The sequence below is a fragment of the Balaenoptera physalus genome, assembly GCF_965194825.1.
Source record: "Balaenoptera physalus genome assembly, chromosome: 7".
Classification (NCBI taxonomy): Eukaryota; Metazoa; Chordata; class Mammalia; order Artiodactyla; family Balaenopteridae; genus Balaenoptera; species Balaenoptera physalus.
Window position 1 is genome coordinate 109,611,441 of NC_138886.1, and position 17,112 is coordinate 109,628,552.

At 35.9% G+C, this 17,112-nt stretch overlaps 1 protein-coding gene across 1 annotated transcript in view; it reads left to right on the forward strand.

The window, feature by feature from the left end:
- ADAM7 (ADAM metallopeptidase domain 7) overlaps window positions 1–12,711 on the forward strand; it is a 55,547-nt gene extending 42,836 nt beyond the window's left edge. Inside the window, 7 exon segments of the mRNA XM_082469093.1 lie at window positions 727–922; window positions 1,311–1,413; window positions 2,733–2,919; window positions 7,081–7,161; window positions 8,300–8,378; window positions 8,904–9,009; window positions 9,599–12,711. Of these exon segments, the coding sequence (XP_082325219.1) occupies window positions 727–922; window positions 1,311–1,413; window positions 2,733–2,919; window positions 7,081–7,161; window positions 8,300–8,378; window positions 8,904–9,009; window positions 9,599–9,722 (876 nt within the window). The 3' untranslated portion in view covers window positions 9,723–12,711.
- Window positions 12,712–17,112: the final 4,401 nt, after the last annotated feature.

The following is a 17,112-nucleotide window of genomic DNA, read 5'->3' on the forward strand; positions in this document are numbered from 1 at the left end:
GGGGGAAAATGGCATCCCAACGACAGTGAACTGAAAGGGAAAAGGGTTATCCTGGAGTTGGAAAGTGATAGTGACCAGCAGCTGGAGATGTATTCCTAGGAAAGATGACCAAAAGTCCAAATGCCTCTGTCCAAGGGTTTACTGACACTTCTTTCACGCCACTGGATTGTGAACTGACAAAGGAAAGGAAGTGTGTTTTATTCATCTTCAAATCTTTCCAAAACCCAGCACAAATTAAATGCATATTGAATGGCTGAATGAAAGAGAATATTTCCATGTCATGCCCTCCAGCAGTGAGAGCCTGGGTACTTTTTTAGTTCATCTGAAAAGATCTGATTTATTGGGAGTGGTGATTCCTCATTAGAGTCAGGCGTTCCCAGTTGTGCGTGTACAGTGGGGTGGGGTGTGAGAAAGGGATGTACTAAAGGGATGAAGAAGGAAAGATGAACAGAACATATGCTTCATGTCCCCATTTTATGTCCATTCCAACTCTTCCCAGTGCTGCTCTAATACCACATTTCAAAAACACCAACCTGTCGTTCCTAAAATTACATAAAAACCAAGAATGCTAATAATTCTCAGTGGAATGGAGAGGGAAGTCATGATCCATCCTTAAAACTTTTTTAGATAAATTAAATGGGTCAGCCTCCTTACTTCCTCCTACTTACTGAACCTTTCCTAACCTATGGGTGTCCAAGATTCAATCTATTCGTTTTTCTTCAACAGTTGAAAAAAGCAGCATCTATATGCAGACCAGCAAAAGATGAGTGTGATTTTCCTGAGATGTGTACTGGCCACTCTTCCGGGTGTCCTAAGGACCAATTCCAAATAAATGGATTTCCTTGCAAGAATGCAAAAGGCTACTGCTTCATGGGGAATTGTCCCACCCGGGATGACCAGTGCTCTGAACTGTTTGATAAAGGTGAGAGACAATTACAGTGAATGATTGATAAAGATAATAGCCGTTATTTCTGTTATTGTCCTTTAGGAATCTGGGGACAAGATTGGAGATAATGCCATTTGTGGCAGATATTACCTGGCACCTTTCTGAATAATACCTTTCATATTCATTGACTTTACCTCTAACATTAATTGACTAGCTCAGTATTTCTTTTTTATATCCATAGTCCTTCCTAAAATATCTTCCTGAGGCAATAGGATAGTTTTTAAGTAATTTATTTGTCCCATTCTGCTTCACTGCTACATGACACTGAAATTTCAATTATATTAGAAAAGTAAGGCATTTTATGATTTGTCATATTCATGCTTTCATTCTTTTACTTTTATCATACCATTTTTTTGCATCCCAGAGGCAAAAGACAGTTCTGATATCTGCTACAAGATGAATAAAATTGGAAATAAATTTGGATACTGCAAAAACAAGAAACACGTATTAATTCCTTGTGAAGAAAAGTAAGTGCCTTGTAAAGAAAAGTACGTGCCCTCTCAGAGTGTTTTGCAAAATCAGAGCAGCTCTTGTTCTGACAGCTGCCAGCCTGTTTTTACTGAGGAGATTAGGAAGAAAGGGAAGCAAGAAGGGAGAGAGCATACATCCCTGATGGAATTAACTGGCATTTATGTTCTGTATTTTGTAACTGAAAGTCATGGAATACAAGGAGGAAAGATGGGAAAGATTTAAGATTCTTAGGAAGAAAGGGAGGAAAAGAAGGTACAAAAAAAGGGAGAAAGGGCTTCCCTGGTGGCGCAGTGGTTGAGAATCTGCCTGCCAATGCAGGGGACACGGGTTCGAGCCCTGGTCTGGGACGATCCCACATGCCGCGGAGCAACTAGGCCCGTGAGCCACAACTACTGAGCCTGCGCGTCTGGAGCTTGTGCTCCGCAATAAGAGAGGCCGCGATAGTGAGAGGCCCGCGCACCGCGATGAAGAGTGGCCCCCGCTCGCCACAACTAGAGAAAGCCCTCGCACGAAACGAAGACCCAACACAGCTAAAAATAAATAAATAAAAATAAATAAATTTAAAAAAAAAAAAAAAGGGAGAAAGAAGCAAACAGAAGGAGGGGGAAAATAAGTAGAAAAGGGGAGAAGAGGAAAAAAGAAGGAAAGCCATCAGAAGAAAGAAAGGTAGACGCTGAAGTTGAAGACAGAATGGGAGAATTGGATGTTAGATCTGATTTTTAAAAAGCATGTGTTGACCCCCACTTCTGGGTTTGTTTCTGACATTTGGCAAGGCTTTCTGTGTGCCCCCAAACAGGATTTGGACTGAAAACAACAATAATAAAAACCTAGAATCAAGTTCTACTTTGCTTCTAAATATAATCCTAAAAATGGGCAGTAGCTTAACTTCTCTCACTTCCAATTGCTGCCTAATCTGTAAAGAGGGAGTTATAATAACAGCAACTTCATAGATTTGTTGTGAGAATCAACTGATGTGCTCCAGGCAAGAAAGAGTAAGAAGGAAATCTTAATATCCTGATTAAAGTTATGCTAATTCAAATTACTAATAAGAAATATTCTCCTGTAAACTTGAGCTAATATTGCTTTATGAGAATTACATAGATATCATAAAGAAATACAATCATTTTACATCTTTGTCTACTCATCTCAGTTTCCAGGGTCAGGAAACAGGGTCCAACAGTTTACCCAGCCTCTCCTGGGCTCTGACAAGCCTGGTTTAGAAAAAAGTGACCGGGCCACTTCACTTCCAACCTAGTCTCTAAAGTTCTATTGTATTTCTGGTCCCAAGTGTGAGAATACTCTTCCTTTCCTTCAGAGATATCAAATGTGGAAAGATATTCTGCACAGGTGGGCAGCATTCTTCTGTCCTTGGAGAAGAAAAGATCTATCACCTTAAGAAGCCTCTGAAGCAGAATGCCACTGAATGCAAAACTTTTTTTTTATACCACGATTCTAAGGATTTTGGCCTGGTTGCTCCTGGAACAAAATGTGGAGATGGACTGGTAAGATGAACGCCCTTTGTTTTATTAAAACTGCTTGTCCAGTCACTTAAAACTTCATTGGATCCTATAAATGGTTCCAGAGGGCTTATATATGGGAACACAGAAAAAAACTCTGCAGTATTTTTTTAATTGAGCAGAGTAGCAATAACACTATAGTAAATATTCATTTTGCTTAATATTTGTTATACAAATTATGAAAATATTATAAATGTGCTTAATTAGTGTCTTACAGTAGATGCTCAATAAAATTATAGACTGAATTTTTAAAATTTATTTGACTATGAAGTAGCCATAGAATCTTCATTTATTTTATTCATTCAGACATATTTACTGGGCACATACTATGGTGCCAGTGTCTGTGCAGGACACACTTGATGTAAAGATGAGTGTACTTGAGAATTTCGTAGATTAAATCAAGTGTATCACCACAATCCAACTCAACTGTTTTCACGGTGATGTGATCAATGTGCACGAGTCCAAAGGAAATGACTGACCTTACTTGTAGAACACAGAGTGGCATCTTCTGATGCCATTAAATGAGTGACATTTCAGCTTTGACTTTATGAACAACATTTTTCAACACACAGAAGATGAGAAAAGACTTTTTAAAAAGAAATATACCTACATAATACGAAAAGGTACAAGTGTATGGCACAGACAGGTAGCTGACAATTTCAGAGTGACTGGCGCTCCGAGTGAAATTGCAAAAAATTAAATTGAACAGGTAGAGTGAAGCCTGACTGGAAAGGCTTTATCACTCCAAGATGAAAACCTGAGAATGTAAACTAAAAAAAGCAGCCATCTCATCAAGGTTTATAAACACAAGAATATTTGAAAAAATATAACACTGTAGAGAAAATCAGCAATTTTGAAGTTGAGCAGTTTCTGTGATACGCACCACCCCCCGACACTGCCATCCACAAGCATTACAGTATCATTCATATAATGAGATAGATAAATGAATTGGAAAGTAAAAATTCAGCATGTAAAAGCAGAACCAGAATTTAATAATTTCATAGAGACCTCTATTTCAAGTCCATAGATTTAATTATACAGTTTCCCATTAAAAGGACTAAATAAACATAAAAATGGCAAAGAGTTAATAGCTGTGAAAATTTGGGTATGTGTACCTACCCAAACTAGAAAGTTCAAGGACGTTCAGTAAGATAGAGTATACGCGGCATTGGTTTGAAGAAAATACCGAATAATTTTCTACTCACTTCAGGTAAGGGAAATCAGCCAGAGGTACAAAGCAAATGTATGACATCCCTTTCATAGAATGGCAGGGATTCAGCCAAGAAATTGATAGGGGAGCAGTTGTTAAGGAACACTTCGCGATTGTGCAAACACATCACGACCATGTGCCACCACATAGAGTGCCTAATTCCTTCTAGAGAAATCTTAGTACAGAAGTGCACCACTCACAATGGTACCAATTCTTGAACCAATTCCTATTGAGGGAATCTATGCATAGCAAACGCTAGTCTGTAGAGGTATCACAAAGACACTACTGACAGAATTTGTCATTTTCATATTTATTCTGAGATACTATTTTTTAGACTTGAGGAACTTTAAATGCCTAAAAACACTCTAGTTTCTCTTAGTAGTTATTCTTTCTGGGTAAATTTTAATTTGGCATGGGAAAAGAGGACAAACATATCCCATTACCCCTGGGTGCCCTTTTCCTTAGTTATACTATAGAACTTACAACATAGATAAGAAAAAAAGATGAAAAATAAAAGACGAGAGACGGTAAGAGAGAAAGATAGTAGACTGCAGAGAGAATGAGAGTAGAGGAGAGAAGAGAAGAAAGAGAGGAAATTAGTTAATTCTTTCATTCTCCACCACAGAAGAATTGCTCAAAAACTGTCTCTGTAGTTATCTCTTTATTAAACATACAGAACAGCAAAATCAAAATAAAATACGTCTCAGTGTTTTCCTTTAGTTGAGCCTGAAATACTTGAAGTAAGGTCTACATGGATTTTAAAACAATGTTTCTCAGTGTTTAATCATGTATATAGAAAACCCATTCCATAAGCATAAGGAAAGAAGATAAACAACAGACATAAGAGAATTCAGTATGGTGAACAAAGGAGACCAGTGTGAGATATCAAAGATGATAGTCTCCTATGAAACAGAAACATTTTTAAAAAGAGGAAAATCCTTTAGAAATAAGTTAAATTTATATTTTATACTATTTAGAAGGATATTAAATCTATAAAAATGATATAATTTGAAATCAAGAAGCACTGCCTTCAAATTGCAAAATGAATCATGATTGCCTGTTTATATGCAATTTATGCAGTAAGCCATGGAATAGAAACTCCATGAAAAAAAAAAAGGAAATTGGAAGCTAAACTTCTTAACACAGAAAAATAAGATAAGGAAATTTTTAAAAATAAAAGAAAATGAATAAAAGCAAGAGAAATAGTGCTAAGAAACCTGATACAGTGTTAATAGGAATTCTAGATAAAGGAAACAGAATAGAGGTAAAAAAAATGTAATTAAGGAAATAATACTCAAAAATGTCCCTGAGCTTAGGAATGCATAAAGTAAAAACTCAGTACCAGGAAAAAATCATAAAAATAAATGAGCATTTAGACTTACCTTCATACCATGAAGTCAACAATAAAGAAAATGTTCTATGAGCACAAAAGAAGGCAAGTATTGTTTCAATAGGAAAAATTATCACATTACCATCATATTTATCTCCAACAAAAAATGCCAGAAGATAACGCAGCAAAATCCACAGAGTTTTGGGAAACAGAAATATGGTGACCCTAAAACCATATATATAACCAAGCTATTATTCAGAGTGTAAAGTAATAGAACAACACCCTCACAACCTTATGATTAAGACAATATACAGTTAAAATTAGACAGCATTTATTTTCTGAAAAGAAAAATAGTCAAGTACTCCAGCCAACTGGAAAATGGATTTAAATTGAAGTGATATCTGCACTTTCGTATTCACTGCAACATTATTCACAATAGCCAATGGAAACAATTTAAATGTCCTTGGACAGGTGAATGGATAATGAAAATGTGATTACATATGTAAATATATATATACACATATATGTGACTTTATATATGTGTGTGTATATATATATATATATATATATATGAATATTTTTAGCCTTAAAAAATAGAAATCATTTTTAACAACATGGATGAACTTGGAGATTTCACTTATGCTAAGCAAAATAAGCCAGACACAGAAAGACAAATACTGTATGATCTCACTTATATGTGGAATCTAAAAAAATTAAAGTCACAGAAGCAGGAAGGAGAATGATGGTTGCTGAGGATGAGGGGTAGGGAAAACAGAGAGACATTGGTTAAAGGGTACAAACTCTCTGTTATAAAATGAGTAAATTCTGGAGATCTAATGTAAAGCATGGTGACTATAGTTAATAATACCATAATGTGTACTTGAAATTTTCTGAGAAGTAGATCTTAGGTGTTATCACAAAAAAAGTAACTATGTGAGGTGACAGATGTGTTAATTAGGTTGTTTGTGGTCATCTCACAATGTATAAGAGTACCTAAAGTCATCACGATATACACTTTAAATATATACAATTATTAATTGTTAATTATACCTCAATAGAGTTGGAAAAACATTTCTAGATGTCTGCTTTTTTTCTAAAGAAACAGGTAAAAATAAAAATAACAGTCGACAAATAAATGAGCTAAGATAATCCAGGCAATAACCACAAGCAACAAAACAACAGTAATTTGGTCATAAAACTTACCCCCAAAAACGAGCATAATTTAAAACAAAAGTAATAAGTATAAATAAGAAGATTAATTGATTTTGACAAAATGCCCAACCAGCAACTGTGAAATAAACAATCATGGATCCTTAACAAATCAGAAGAAAACCTTATAGAAGTAATAGAAGAAACTGTTGCAATTACAATGGTGGAATCTTTGATAGATTAACATTTGAAGAATTAATAAGGACATAGACATTATAATTAATGTTTGTATACAACAGTATTTGAATGTGCAGTACACATTTCAAATAACCATCGAATATTTATAGAGGATTTCTTCTTCCACAGAAGATTCTACATATGGTTTTTCACAATAGAACAAATGATGCAAATTCTAAGAGCAAGTAATTCTAATTCATCTTGGTGACTTCATTTCTAGGTGTGCAGCAATGGTGAATGTGTGACTACTGCAAAGGCCTACAATTCAACCGATTGCTCCTCTCAGTGCAATGAAAATTCTGTAAGGTTTGACTTCTTTTAAAATTAGTGTCTTACCAGTCATTTATTTACACAAGACTTCATTCCTGAGCCTATGTATAAGTGCAGGTGTGCGCATACACGTGTATGTATGTATGTATATATGTATGCATAGTGATTTTTAAATCAAATATGCATTTGGGATCCATTTTTTTTTGTGTATCATCAATAATATTGATCCAAAAGCCAAACCAAGTATTATACATAGATAACGCCAGTGTTGCAAGTATATGTCTTATCATTGGACTGGTAATCCAGAAACCCAGGAGCTTACGTATGAATGAAGTTTAAACCTGAAGTTTAACATTGGATCTATCATAATTTCACTTACAGTTAAATTACACCAATATCAACATTAGCCTAAAGCTTTTGAGAAAAACAATAAAAGCAATTTTTTTCACTCATTTAACACTGTTCAATACTAGCAGTACCTAGCAGTTTGCATGTGTGGGTAACATCTTTCCTAAGCCAAATTAATCAGTAACACGTATATAGAGTTGTACTCTTTCAATTATTTTACATATATATTAAATTTTAAAAGCTTCATAACAACATTAAAAGATAAGTACTATTCCTATGCCCACTTTTAGAGATGGCAAACCAGTCACACTGATGGTATGTGCAAGGAAAAGGTGAGAATTCGATACAGAAAGGGTGTGTGTTCTTAACCATTACACAATGCTCTTTGATGAACTAAACATTATGCCATCACTTTTTTCCCACGTTAATATTATCTCACTGTTACTAAACCTAGTTAAGAGTCTCCTCTTTGGCTATGACATGTCCAGCTCTAGCTGGGGCTGTTCATTTAATAAGATTTATGGCTTCTGCAAAAATAAGTCAAACTATCTGGCTCACCTGGTTTTGAATTTGTCAGGATCATTCTCTTGTTCCAAGGTCATCTTCAAAGATAGCTGCTCCTTGTATTTTGTTTGCTTATTTTTCCCAACGCTGATTTTGGTATGCAGTTTAGTTAATTAATCAATAAAAAGTTCATGACTGTGTGGGTGTGCGTATTTTTGGGTGTGTGTGTTTGATGTAGAGCTGGCACTAAGCTAAATGAGCTGCAAAACACAACTTACGTCAGTCATTTGATGAATTATGATTTATGGCTCTTCCAGGTGGATGACGGTGAACTTGAGTGCCAGTGCGAGGCAGTACAGGCATCTGCGGAATGGGAGGAAACTTTAAATGTTACCAGTGAGCATCCTAGATTAATATAATATCTTGCATATATCAAAAGCCTCACCAGTGAGAATGCTTTTTGCTTATATGCTAAGTCTACTACACATATGTTGTATTTCTGTATGGATTTGTATGGTCTTCTTGGTACTTTGGATATTTAAATACCCAAGTTTGAATTTACTAAAATTTCTTTTTAGAATGAACGTATCTCCTTCTAGTTAAATTTGGATGAGTTCTTCTAAGAACCCATAACACAGTAAGGCCTTTTCTATAGTCAATAACTGACAATCCAACTTTTCCTGCTGACTGTGATTCCCTTAAACACAATGGAATCTTGGGTGGAGTGCTAATTGTTAATACAGATAATAATTTGTGCAATATTTTGGCCTTTTACTTTATTTAAAAAAATAACCGGAGGAGGGAGAATTAAAGCCCTTCAAGGAAGGAAGAAGCAGAATGGTTACAGCTCAGTTAAATGTTAATATTCCATTGTCCTAAAGTTGATGTCCTGGCTGAAGTTCATGTGTTTTAATGTTACAGATATCTCCATCCTGGTGGTTGTTCTCATCCTGGTTATTATTGGTGTCGTGGTTGTCATAGTATTAATTCGTTACAAAAAATGTATTAAGCTGAAGCAAGTTCAAAGGTATGTCTGTATTCTCTGTGTGTTGAAGGGGCCCATGACTGAGATTATGTAAGCTTTATGGCCATAGAGATGGGAGAAAAGTATAAGCCTCTTACTGAAGACCAAGTAAGAGTAGTAATAAGTCAAGCTTTTACACACTTTGCTCTCATTGAAATGTTTATCCCAGTGACTCCCAAACTTTGCTGCACACTGGAATCAAAAGGGATTTAGGATTGACAGACACATACTACTATGTATAAAATAGATAACTAATGAGAACAGACTGTATAGCACAGGGAACTCTACTCAATGCTCTGTGGTGACCCAAATGGGAAGGAAATCCAAGGAAGAGGGGATATTTGTATACGCGTGGCTGATTCACCTTGCTATACAGCAGAAACTAACACAACATTGTGAAGCAACTATACTCCAATTTTTTTAAAAAAAAGGGATTTAAAAAAATACTAAATTTGATTCCTCCATCAGGTTTAATTGTTATAGAGTGTAACATGAGTATCAGTCTTTAAAAAATCTCCTAGATGATTTAATATTAACCACAGGCTTACCTCATACGTTAGCTGGTATCAACATTCAATTCCCTTCTTGGCAGCCCACCGAGAGAAACCCTAGGAGTGGAGAATAAAGGATACTTCGGTGACGAGCAGCAGACAAGGACTGAGCCCATCTTACCTGATATTCACCCCCTACATGTAAGAAAATATCATTTGCACTAGTTAATCAATTTAAAAAGTAGTTGTATGTATGTTTGAAGTGGAACTATCCCTAAGCTAAGTGAGGTGGGAAATGCAGAATAGTCTAACATGATTCCACACCAATAACCTTCAGTTGACAGGTGGGGAAGGAGAGGATGGCAGGACTCAAACATACCAAGACACTATTTCAGAGCAGAATATATTGGTTAAATAAAATACTAATTTGTGCATGACTGGAAAAATGTACAAGCATAAACCATATTCTAGGATATAAAACAAGTCTTAATAAATTTAAAAGAATTGGGGTCATACAAAATATGTTCTCAAAATAAAATTCTATTAGAAATCAGTATCAGAAAAATACTGGGAAAAATCTTTTTCTCGTAAAAACTTTAAAATGTACAAGACTAAATGATAGTGTTAAGAGATAAATGTTCGGGGGTAAAAGTATAATCACATGCAAGGAGGAGGTCATTATTTTAAGTTGGGAAAGCGGCTAATTTGGGGGGAGGAAGTGGGTGACAGTAATGATAGGAAACATGAAATGGCAAAGTTTTATTCCTTAATCAGTGCAGTGATTGCAAGGATATTTACCTTAAATGGTTCATTAAGCCATGAATCTGTTTTGTGTGTGTTTTTTATCTGTATTGTATTTTCCCAAGAAATGACTAAAAATGAATAAGGGCAACAGTGCCAATTATTAGTGGGGATATAGAGAGTAAAAACTCTCATAAAAGCTAATGAAACTTTAAACGGTACAACCAATAGGTAAAATTCATACTATACCCTAAACCTGATCATACACATTCCCTGTAATCCAGCAATTCCTGTCATTATGAACACACCAAACAGAAATGTGTACATGTGTATATCGGAAACATCAACAATAATGTTCCAACAGCATTATTTGCAAAAAGTGAAAATAATACGAATGTCCAATAACACTACAGAGAAGGAAAAATGAACAAACTACTGACATTTACAACATACTATTGTATGTGATATCTTACTATCACATACTCTTAGAAAACACACCAAACCCAAAAGCAAACTGTATGATTCAACTTATATAAATTCAAACTGACAAAACTACTCTATGGTATTAGAAGTCAGGGTAGTCATACCACAGGGAAGATTTTCAGAGGGAACGGTAAAGTTTTATGTTTTGATCTGGGTGGGGTTCGGTTAACCATAGGTGCTCATTTTTAAAAATTCACCCACCTCATACTTTCTGTTTGTACATTTCTTTGTGTATCTTTTACATTAAAAGAAAAGTTTATTAAAATAACACCCATAGCAATATATGAAAACCTAATAAAAAAGCTGACAATCCTGTAAAAGTCCCTGCAAGCAGTGGCTTGTTCAGCACCTTTAACAACAGCTATGATTTCCAGTGCATTTGACACAGTGGGGAAAAAAAAAAAATGTGAGTGCTGGTTAGGAAGCTACAAAAGCATTCCTTTTAAAAAAATTAACCAGTGAAGAAAGAATTTGCGATAAGATTATACCGATGAAACTGCCCACTAGGACCTAAGTCTTGAAGGAAGTATGAACTGATCATTGTTAGATGCAAATGCCAATGAAAATATAATGGTGTTAGTATTTTTAAATTAGGATTTTTTTTTTTTTTTTTTGGTTAGTGGTAATCTTGCTCCACGGCTCCAGAGATTCTGAATGCTTTGCCCCAACTCTCCATGTCCCATAAGCCCTGTGCTTTTTACTGTACGATATTACAGAACAAGCTCCCACCCTACCCCCAGGAACACATATATGACATTATAGTAGAAAGGCTTTTACTGAACTTCTCTTACTTATGTCTGTATAGTTACCCTTTCTCTGGAAATATGATGGTTTATCATTTTTATCCATTCATACATTTTATTATGCCAGTGGTGACCCAAATAAACAAGTCTTCATTGTCCACACAAATGACAGGAAAATATCGTGTAATAATTTTTTAAGCTTACACTGAGATTTTCTGATATGAAAACACAGGATGCTAATATCAGGTTTAAATAAGAAACTGAATGCAAATGCACTTAGCACCGTGTTTGGTATATATTTAGCACTTAATATGTGTTAAATATCTACTATGCCTCATGCACTGTCTCAGTGACTTTCCTAATTACATTTTCTTTAAATTAATGTGCAAAACAGTTGCACTCCCAGAGAAAGGATTCAGGTGAAGTTAGCCTGAGCATATGATCAATGATAGATAGTCACCAGAGGTTCAAATAGAGCCTGGGGCATATTTGTATTGAATACAAAATCCTTAAGGGCTTTTTGGATTTTTAGTGAAATGTGGGAACTTAGAAGAAGAGCTTAATAAATATTTGTTAAATATATGAATGAATTTAATTAACCATATAGTATAATATATTATAAATGTAGATTGTATAGGACAGTTTGGGTCCCTGAATCTCTTGTTTAGGTTTTTTGTATTATTTGTCATAAAATTATATGAATAATAATGATTTATCTGACTCCTGTTTGATACATTAGTTACCCATCAAAGGCCAGTTCTCAGCAAAATTGTGGTTTGGAAAAGATCTGTGTTTGGTGTCCTTTCCCAGTTACATTAATGATATTTGGTTAGCTTTTCTGTCTGGTACCCAGTGCCTCTCCTAGGTCCTGTTTCCACTGAACCATGCTGCCTGGTTGTATTAATGTCCACTGGGGGTTAAAAGAAAGCACTTCAAAAAGGGTAACACATATATATGGAATCTAAGAAAAAAAAAAGGTCATGAAGAACCTAGGGGTAAGACGTGAATAAAGACACAGACCTACTAGAGAATGGACTTGAGGATATGGGGAGGGGGAAGGGGAAGCTGGGACGAAGTGAGAGAGTGGCATGGACATATATACACTACCAAATGTAAAATAGATAGCTAGTGGGAAGCAGCTGCATAGCACAGGGAGATCAGCTCGGTGCTTTGTGTCCACCTAGAGGGGTGGGATATGGAGGGTGGCAGGGAGGGAGACGCAAGAGGGAAGAGATATGGGAACATATGTATATGTATAACTGATTCACTTTGTTATAAAGCAGAAACTAACACACCATTGTAAAGCAATTATACTCCAATAAAGATGTTAAGAAAAAAAAGGGGTAACTTTGGCCAGGCACATCTGCATGTGATCACCGAGATTCTCAACTACATCTTTGTAAACTCAGCAAATCTCATTACGCATTGTTTAATGGCTAGAAGGATGTGATTAAGGTAGTGTTCAGTCCGTGGCTCCACAGAATCTGCCTGTCACACAAAAGGGTCTCAGAACGTGATGCATAGTCAGGGTGGCACGGAATGAGCATATCTCCCCATGCCCTGCTCCACCAGCGCAGTCCCTTTTTATAAATTGGTTTTACTGGGATTTCAACTGACATTTTTTTTGAATGAAAGCTCTAGTACTTGAAAAATGTTTGGCAATCTTCTTACCAAATATATTGTTGGAGAGAGTTACAACCAGGATAACAAGGAAACATGGTTTCTGATAAAACTTCACTTATCCTGAACTATCATTGCCTCACCCCAGCCCCATCTCCTCCATTCCCTAGCGATTTACAGTCTTAGATTTTTCATGGATCAAAAAGAGGTGGTCTGTGTGTATATGTGCTCATGTGTATGTGTGTCTGTGTGTGAAATCTGGTTTGGTTCCTGACACAACAAAATGTGTTTATTATAGAAACCTGCAAATAAAGAGCCAAGAGGAATTGCAGATCCCAATCCAGGTGCCAAAGTGGTAGGTTCCTGTGACAGACGGCTCCCTCCTTTTTAAATTTTTCAAATGCTAGCCTCCTTTTGTGTTCTTTGTCTACTCATTGATTGGAGAGATCCTCTGTTCTTATCAAAAGATTAGGAGGGTTGAAATTGTTTCCCCTGATATGCTTAAATTTCTGATAATTCCGCAGTGCATGTTTTAGTCCAAGAGTTTTCAACCTGACTCAAGGAGCAAGCTAGAATTCAACAGTGTCAGAGTCTGAATACATTTTGGAAATAACAACAAAACAAAATTTCTTTCTCAAACTTTTCTTGGCTAGAGTATACATACCCATGGGTTCTCATGAGGTATTTTAAAGGACACAACAGTACTGGTAATCATATAAAAGGTATCCTTTCTAATGGAACAGTTTTTTTCATGATTACTTTGCCAAAGTTTTCACTTACAAATCAATAACTGACTATGCCCGAGGGATGATTTCACTTTTGAATTATTATGTCTAATGTCAGAAAATTTATCAAAAAATTGTGATTTTTGCCAAAGGGAGACTACATTTCAGAGTTTTTGTTTTCATTCCTTCATTCATCCGTTCAGTGACTTTTGCTGAGTCCCTACAATGTACTGGGTTAATGTGAAGCTTTCCCCCAGAAAGCATTCTTACTAGAAATACTGCCCAATACACTTTCCCTGTTGGGATGGAGAAGGAAAGACTTTTCTAATGGCCCTTCCACTCCTCAAGGATGAACCTGTCTCATACTGGGGAGTATAAAGACATGCTCCTTAGTGCAAGCAAACTGGCTTCTTGTATTGAAAAATAAAATGATTTTCTTTCTTTTGTGATAGGCTTGTCAATTTTATAATAACTGTTTAATTAGCCATGGCTAAGGCAATCTGGAAAAATGTGAATAAATGAAGTACAACAGAATCCAGAAAGGTTACTGTAATTAGTAGCTATAAATGAAATATAACATGCTTATAGATTTTGCAGAAAACAATTTACTTTTAACCATCTCTTTTTATTTAGAGCTTGAAATTGGATATCCAGAATGGCTGTGCAAGGCTAGGCTGAGGATTCTGGATGCGAGATCTTCTTAACCTTCCCTAGATGTTTGCTACACATATTTCTGGTAGTTTTTCAAATGTTTTTTATCCAGACAGAAAACGGTGAAGAGAAACAACATTTTCTGTAATATTTACCTGTAGAATGGCATAGACATATGCTACCAAAAAAATCTACCATTTTTCAAATGCTCCTTAGCTTAATACAAAAATAGTCTTCTTGCTCTAGTATTTTCTTACAAAATATTAATCTAATTACTTAAAAAAAAAAAGAGTCAAAACTTAGAGGATAGTAAATTACAATGCTGAGTCTAAGAAGTAAAACATCTCTTATAACAGGTTATCTCTTTGAGAACATAAAAGTACTTATCTTAATTTGAACCTGACATAATTACCATTAATTATGGTTTAAATAAACTTCTCTCCTGCAGAGATGCCAAGGAAATCGGTGCAGGAAACATCAGATTCCACTAGTTAATTAAAAGGTAGACAGTTGTCCCACTCAGTCCTAACAGTGAAAGAGGGAAAAGAATAGTCACTTTAACTACAAAAATCCTTCTTAAACTTCTGGTGGCAGCCAAAGAGGACATGAAATGCTCCTGGTAATTCTAAATGCCTAGAAGTTAATTCAAAATTCCTTATTTTTTAGAATTCCTTAAGAACGTGACAGAAAAGTCAGAGCATTACAAAAATTTCAGAAAATTGACTCCAGCAGAGAAGAAAGACAATTCCCACGAAGGGCTTTTGAGATCCTTACAATATACGTGTTTGAGCACTTCCTGTGCATCTTCTGCACTGTTTCCTTCCCTTCCGTTGGTCGATGGCGACGCGCGGGGTTGTCCTGGGAATGATTTCAGCTCCTTCTTATACGGGGGCTCCTCAAAGTGTTCTCATGTGTTCTCTATCTTCTTTTTTGTTAACTGCTAAAGCTATCTGCAATTATTCTTTCACTTACTGAAATAAAGTTTTCAAGGGCTAACTGCAAATTTTCTGATTCTATGAAATAAAGGCTGCGAATCAAAGAAGAAAGCTGGTGGTTCTTGGTGAATTTCTGTTGCTCTGCTGACTGGTAGATGGGAAGAGTGAGTGAAATCAGCAAAGGACAGCAGTGACTCAGCACTTTGTACCTAGTGTGCTTTCAAAAAGCATCTGTTTTTCTAATCAAAGCTATTCCTTTAAGAAACAAAACTGGCACCTTGGATGGGCAATGCATTCATGCACCAAGGGCATTTACCAGCCTGTGGTAATGAAATAAGGTTTCACAGTATATATTGATAGGTGTTATAGATTTAATTTGTCCCATTTTCCAGAGTGACATGAGTCTGGTCTTGGTAGGAGATACAGAGTCTGCCTCTGTGCTCCGGCCTCCACAAAAGTGCCTGTCTCCTGTGTGTCCTCCACAGGATAAGTTGGACACTTAAAAGAGATGATGAATACATACCTGATTAAAATAAATCTTTATCTGTAAAAAAAAAAAAAAAAAAAGAAAGAAAGAAACAATACCGATAAAGGCATGCTTAATGCAAAATATACTAATTGAAATTTTTATGTAAATTTTTGAGAGAAGAGAAATTCCATATCATATACACTAGCCTCATTAAAGCAAACAATAATCCTCATGTCCAAGAAAAATATCATATGATATTGCTTATATGTGGAATCTAAAAAAAAAAATGGTACAAATGAACTTATTTACAAAACAAACAGTCACAGATGTAGAAAACAAACTTATGGTTGGGAGGGGAAGCGGGGGAAAGCAGGGGCAGGGGGAGGGTTAAATTGGGAGACTGGGATTGAGATATACATACTACTATATATAAAATAGATAACTAATAAGGACCTATTATACAGCACAGGGAACTCTACTCAATACTCTGTAATGACCTATATGGGAAAAGAATCTAAAAAAGAGTGGATATATGTATATGTATAACTGACTCACTTTGCTGTACACCTGAAACTAACACAACACTGTACATCAACTATAAACAATTTTTTTAAAAAGGACAAAATGAAGGGATGTCCACATATCCATATTTGCCTGAACAATACGTGCTGATGAACAATATACATTTTGGTGATATTCCCCCTTTAAAAGAATCATTTTCTTGATTTGCTGGGGTTTTTTCATTGTTCCCATCTCTTTCAGAAAACTCCCCTCATGGTGTCCTTTCCAAGGACGCCACTCATGTCCTTTGTCTTGGGCTCCACTACCAATTTCTAGTGATTTTTCTTTTTTTCAAATTTCTTCTCTCCAATTATAAATATGTCTGGCATTCCCTAAGTCCTCCTGCTTCATTGCTTCCTGCCTAATCACTCTAGTCTTCTAATCTGCTTCCTTATTTTTCAAATAACCCCAGGGGCCTTCTGACAATTGAGCCTCTTTTTAATTTCAGGTGGTATTCATCATGCTTGCCCATACTACTCAACCTGGACCTTAGAGACTTTACCTACAGTCCTTTCAAATGCTGCCTCTCTCTGCTCTATTTCTTAGGGATCTTCTTCTTCCAATATTGTCTACAGATTAGGAAGTATTTTCACAGCTATCCCCTACTAGTGGGCCCCTTGTAGGCCCAGTTCTGTCCCTGGTTATGGAGCCAGTTATGATTTCATAGCCTTGATATTTCTAGCTCTT